The sequence below is a fragment of the Geospiza fortis genome, unplaced genomic scaffold, assembly GCF_000277835.1.
Source record: "Geospiza fortis unplaced genomic scaffold, GeoFor_1.0 scaffold112, whole genome shotgun sequence".
NCBI lineage: Eukaryota > Metazoa > Chordata > Aves > Passeriformes > Thraupidae > Geospiza > Geospiza fortis.
In genome coordinates this window covers 14193160-14198153 of record NW_005054298.1, presented here as the reverse complement: position 1 = coordinate 14198153, position 4994 = coordinate 14193160, and the positions used below count along the sequence as shown (strand labels likewise).

General features: G+C 60.0%; 2 protein-coding genes across 3 annotated transcripts in view; one reads left to right on the top strand and one right to left on the bottom strand.

Annotated features, from left to right (window-relative positions):
- The window catches only part of LOC102037468 (tubulin alpha-5 chain-like), a 2864-nt gene extending 774 nt beyond the window's left edge, over positions 1 to 2090 (top strand). Inside the window, exons 2-3 of the mRNA XM_005415801.3 lie at positions 6 to 145; positions 498 to 2090. Of these exons, the coding sequence (XP_005415858.1) occupies positions 6 to 145; positions 498 to 1469 (1112 nt within the window). The 3' untranslated portion in view covers positions 1470 to 2090. The remainder of the gene's footprint in view (positions 1 to 5; positions 146 to 497) is intronic.
- Positions 2091 to 2628: 538 nt separating this feature from the next.
- Positions 2629 to 4994, bottom strand: part of STK16 (serine/threonine kinase 16) — a 14346-nt gene continuing 11980 nt past the window's right edge. The window contains exons 1-7 of one of the 2 annotated variants that reach the window (XR_004081781.1): positions 4089 to 4394; positions 3883 to 4016; positions 3689 to 3809; positions 3519 to 3614; positions 3327 to 3448; positions 2967 to 3240; positions 2629 to 2856 (exon numbers count right to left, since the gene is read on the bottom strand). Coding sequence is in view for 1 of the 2 variants with exons in the window: in XM_031057527.1 (XP_030913387.1) it covers positions 3102 to 3240; positions 3327 to 3448; positions 3519 to 3614; positions 3689 to 3809; positions 3883 to 4016; positions 4089 to 4308 (832 nt within the window). In the remaining variant the exon portion in view is untranslated. Of the gene's footprint in view, positions 3241 to 3326; positions 3449 to 3518; positions 3615 to 3688; positions 3810 to 3882; positions 4017 to 4088; positions 4395 to 4994 lie in introns of those variants that run through there. The other variant, XM_031057527.1, reaches the window with a different exon arrangement.

The window sequence follows — 4994 nt, the reverse complement described above, 5'->3', positions numbered from 1 at the left end:
GGTTGGAGGAGGAGTCTACCGGCAGCTCTTTCCCCCCGAGCAGCTGATTACTGGCAAGGAGGATGCTGCCAACAACTACGCCCGTGGGCACTACACCATTGGCAAAGAGATCATTGATCAAGTGCTGGACAGGATCCGTAAGCTGGTGAGTGATTGCAGAGACGGGATGTGTCTCCCTGGACTGGGGTCCAGCATCCTGCTGGGGCTCAGAACACACTGCAAGCCACGCTGTGCCCTGGGTAAGATATGAATCTGACCAGGGCAGGGATACACCAGGTCCTGAAGGGACTTGTGGACAGCCAGACTGTCACAAAGAAATGTATCTCAGAGTAATCTCTCCCCCTCTCTCTCCACAGGCTGACCAGTGCACAGGCCTCCAGGGATTCCTGGTGTTTCACAGCACCTTGGGAGGAATCTGCAGCTACACAAACAAAAGTCTGAAACTTCTCTCCAGCCAAGTCAGTGCTTGAGGGAACCTTACTTGTCTCTCTCCACAGGCTGACCAGTGCACAGGCCTCCAGGGATTCCTTGTGTTTCGTAGTTTTGGAGGTGGCACTGGCTCTGGATTCACTTCCCTGTTGATGGAGCGGCTCTCTGTTGATTATGGCAAGAAGTCCAAGCTGGAATTCTCCATCTACCCAGCCCCACAAGTCTCCACTGCTGTGGTAGAGCCCTACAACTCCATTCTCACCACCCACAGTACATTGGAGCACTCGGACTGTGCTTTCATGGTGGACAACGAGGCCATCTATGACATCTGCCGCCGCAACCTGGACATCGAGCGCCCAACCTACACCAACTTGAACAGACTCATCAGTCAGATTGTCTCATCCATCACGGCATCACTACGGTTTGATGGAGCCCTGAACGTGGATCTGACCGAGTTCCAGACCAACCTGGTGCCCTACCCTCGCATTCACTTCCCCCTGGCCACCTATGCCCCTGTCATCTCTGCAGAGAAGGCTTATCATGAGCAGCTGTCGGTAGCTGAAATCACCAACTCGTGCTTCGAGCCGGCTAACCAGATGGTGAAGTGTGACCCTCGCCATGGCAAGTACATGGCCTGCTGCCTGCTGTACCGCGGGGACGTGGTGCCCAAGGACGTCAACGCCGCCATCGCCACCATCAAGACCAAACGCAGCATCCAGTTTGTGGACTGGTGCCCCACGGGCTTCAAGGTGGGCATCAACTACCAGCCCCCCACGGTGGTGCCGGGGGGAGACCTGGCCAAGGTGCAGCGCGCCGTCTGCATGCTCAGCAACACCACGGCCATCGCCGAGGCCTGGGCTCGCCTGGACCACAAGTTTGACCTGATGTACGCCAAGCGCGCCTTCGTGCACTGGTACGTGGGTGAGGGCATGGAGGAAGGGGAGTTCTCCGAGGCACGGGAAGACATGGCCGCTCTGGAGAAGGATTATGAGGAAGTGGGCCTGGACTCCTACGAGGATGAAGAAGAGGGTGAGGAGTAGAGAAGCCTCAGCCAAAAAAGGACCACGCTCCTTCCCTGTGTTACCTGCAAACCCTTTGCAATAAACCGTTTCAGAGCCTCCGTGTGTCCCCGTATCCCCCCAGCTGTATCGGTTTCTTGCCAGGTCAGGTGTGTGGTGAGTGCTTCAGCCCTGCTACTGGTGCTGCTATGCTTCCTCCCAGTGCTCTGCTCCAGCTCCAGCTTGCTACTTGTGCAGGTAAGAGCCCTGGGGTCTAGTCCCTGGTGCCATGGCACACATCCCACCCCACTCGTTGCTCCAGCCAGGGATGGGAACCACTTCCTCATGTGATATATGGCCCCATGTTGTATCCTGGAGCTCAGGAGAGCAGATTTAGTCTGAGCAAGAAAAGAATGGCAGCTTTTAGGTCTCCTCATGTGCAGCCCAAGGGTAGGTGGGCTTGCCTGGAAAGATAGTGCTTGAAGCAGTGGGAGGAGTCTGGCAGCCGTGCCCCTGTGGTCACCATCCAGGGCAAGGAGTGTGCCCAGTCTCTGGTGCAGTGGGGTGCACCCTGCAATGGCACCCAGCATGGCACGGACCCCGCGGCTGCTGTACTGCTGTGTGCGGTGAGAGGATTAAAGGAGGGCAATGCTCCCTGTCAAACTGCTTGTCTGCATCTCGTTTTTTACCCCCTCTCCGTGGACAGCTGACCTGCTGAAGCCCCTCCAGCCAAGGCTCCCCTCTGGGCTGGGGGTGTCCCTAGTGCTGGGGTGGTTGTGCTGTCCCCATGCTCTGCCTACCCTCACCAAAGCAGAGCTGCTGCTCCTGCCTCCCAAGGTCTGGCAGCTTCCCAGTCTGGGCATCTACCTCCCTCTTCATGGGCAGCAGAGAAGTTCTGCCTGTACCCCCGCCGCTGCCTGCCTGCCTGCCTGTGCTGATCCCTGTCCCGCAGTGCCCAGCTCTGGAGGCTCTGAACAGCAGTGTCTGGCTCCAGCTGCAGTTGTGTTAGCTCCCAATAGGAGCATTCTGGGGCCAGGGATTAACTTTCCCTGCTTACTGCTAATGCTCTGGCTATGCTGCCCCGGCTGGCCTCCGCTGCCCTTCGCCTCCAGCAACGCATGGCTGCCCGGCCCAGACAGCGTGCCCTGCTCTTCCCACGCCCCGGCAGAAGCCCTCCCTGCAGACAGGGACACAGCCACAGCTCTGCAAGAACATACTTTACTTCAAACACAAGGCAACATCGGTGCCAAGAGCAATGGCAGAGTGGGCACTCCCTCTGCCTCCCTCCAGCACAGCACCGGGATCCGGCCCGCAGCTCTGCTCCGGGCAGCAGCAACCTTCCTGGGGCACAGGGCTGCAGGACAGCAGCTCCCATCCCCACGAGGGGTCCCACAACATCCTCTTCTGCCACCCCCAGGGAAGGCAGCAGCTGGCAAGGGACCCATGTTTAGCAGCAGATCACATATCCACAGCTCAGGGGCACAGACCAAGGCCCAGGCAGAAACATCCAGGGCACAGAACACTCCAAATCCAACACACCTCCGGCACAGAGCAGCAGCTCTTCCCCAGGGCATCAATCCCCTCTGCAACAGGTCTGTAGGGCAGCAGGGATTAGGACAGCTGCTTTTCCCCTGGTTCAGCCCCAGGACGTGTCACCACTGGAAGGGGATGGGCTCAGATCTGTGTGGTGTCCTGTCCTGCTGGTGCTGGCTGCAGCCCCTCCAGTTGGTGGATGATTTCATTTATGCTGGGTCTCTCCTGGGGGTTCACTGTCATCATGGAGAAGAGCAGGCGTTGCAAGGCAGCCGAGTATCTGGAAGAAAGAGCAAGGGGAGGACCCATGTGGTGCCCAGCACAGGGGGCCACCCAGGAACGGGGTCACCCTCCCCAGCCCCTCACCTGGTCGTGGAGGGCAACGTGAGGGGGTTCTGAACTGCCAGAGCCACACTGTCACCCTTCTGGAAGATGGCATCATAGGGGCCCTCTCCAAACATCATGCAGTACAGCACACAGCCTAAGGACTGGAGCGAGATGGTGTCAGTACAGCGCTGTAGCAGTGGGATGGGGGAGGCCAGAGGGCTGGATCCTTACCCAGATATCCGTACGCTCATCTATCACACACTGGCTCGGCACCGTGAAGAGCTCGGGGGCACGGTAGGAGATGGTGCAGCGCTGGGCAGCCCAGTCCTGCAAAGAGGAGGATGGGGATGAAGGGACTGGAGCAGGGACAGGCTCATGGGGTGACGTCCCAGGCCACCCACCTGCACAGCCATGGCCTCCCGAGAGCTGTTGACTTCAATGCGAGCTCGGTTCATGGAGCCCAGGTCCATCAGCACAGGCTGGTCATCCTCATCCAGCAGCACATTGGTGGGCTTGAGGTCCCTGTGGGGATGGACAGCACTGAGTCCCCGGGCCCCCCCTGCCACCCCCCCCAGCCAGTGCTGCCACCCCTCACCTGTGTGCATAGCCCTTGCTGTGGATGGCCTGCAGCCCACGGCAGATCCCATGGAGGATGAGGAGGATCCGCTGCTCTGGCATGAAGCTGCCTTTCTCTCGCAGTGCTTCCACCTCTCTCCAGAGGGTTCCGCCCTGGCAAACACAAGCAGCTGGTGACCACGGCTGCTCCAGGGGTGGTGGGGCAGCCAGGAAAGCCCCCCTCACCTTCACATAGGGCAGGAGAAGCCAGGCTTCGTGCTTGGTGCCCTTCTCCACCATGCAGTGGGCCACCAGGCGCAGGATGTTGGGGTGGTCGAAGAGGCCGTGCATCTCCACCTCGTGCAGGGCGGCCTGGCGGTCCTCCTTGTCGTGGCACAGGATGCGCTTCAGGGCGTAGAAGCGCCCGTCCCGCAGCCCCTCCACCAGGTCCACATAGCTGAAACCCCTGCAAGGAGTCAAGAATAGCGTGGGGGGGGGGCTGTGACATCCATGCTGGGCCCCTGTGCCCAGTCTCATCTACAAGCACCCAGGGGAAGGGGACAGAGGGCAGCATGAATTCCCCAGGTATGCACATCTCCCCATCTTGCAGGCACCTGTGAGGAACCCAAAGCATCCCCTCTCTGTATGAAAAACCCCACTGGCTCAATCGTCCCCACTCCCATGGCTCCAAGCACCCACTTCTGAGAATGACCAACCCCTCCCTGTCACTCTGCAGGAGAATCATCTGTCATGCACAAGCACCCCCAATGCTGAAGCATCATCCCTCAACAAGCCCAAGTACTTCCCCAAGCCCCAAGGTGACCTGAGCTCAAGCATCTCCCCACCTGCCCAAGCATCCCGTGCCTGAGTGCCGCCCCATGCCCAAGCATGTCCTCATGCACAACCACCCCCCATGCCTAAGCATGTCCCCAATGCCAAATCATCTCCCATGCACAAGCACCCCCGTGCCCAGCATGCCCCCCACACCCAAGCACTCCTCCTGTACAAGCACCTCCATGCCCGAGCATCCCCCACGCACAAGCACGCCCAAGCATCCCCCCCGCGCCCTCGGCCCTCGGCCCCCCCTTGCCCGAGCATCCCTCCCGGAGCTCGGGGACCCCCGCCCGAGTCCCCCGCGCCCCCGCCCGCCGC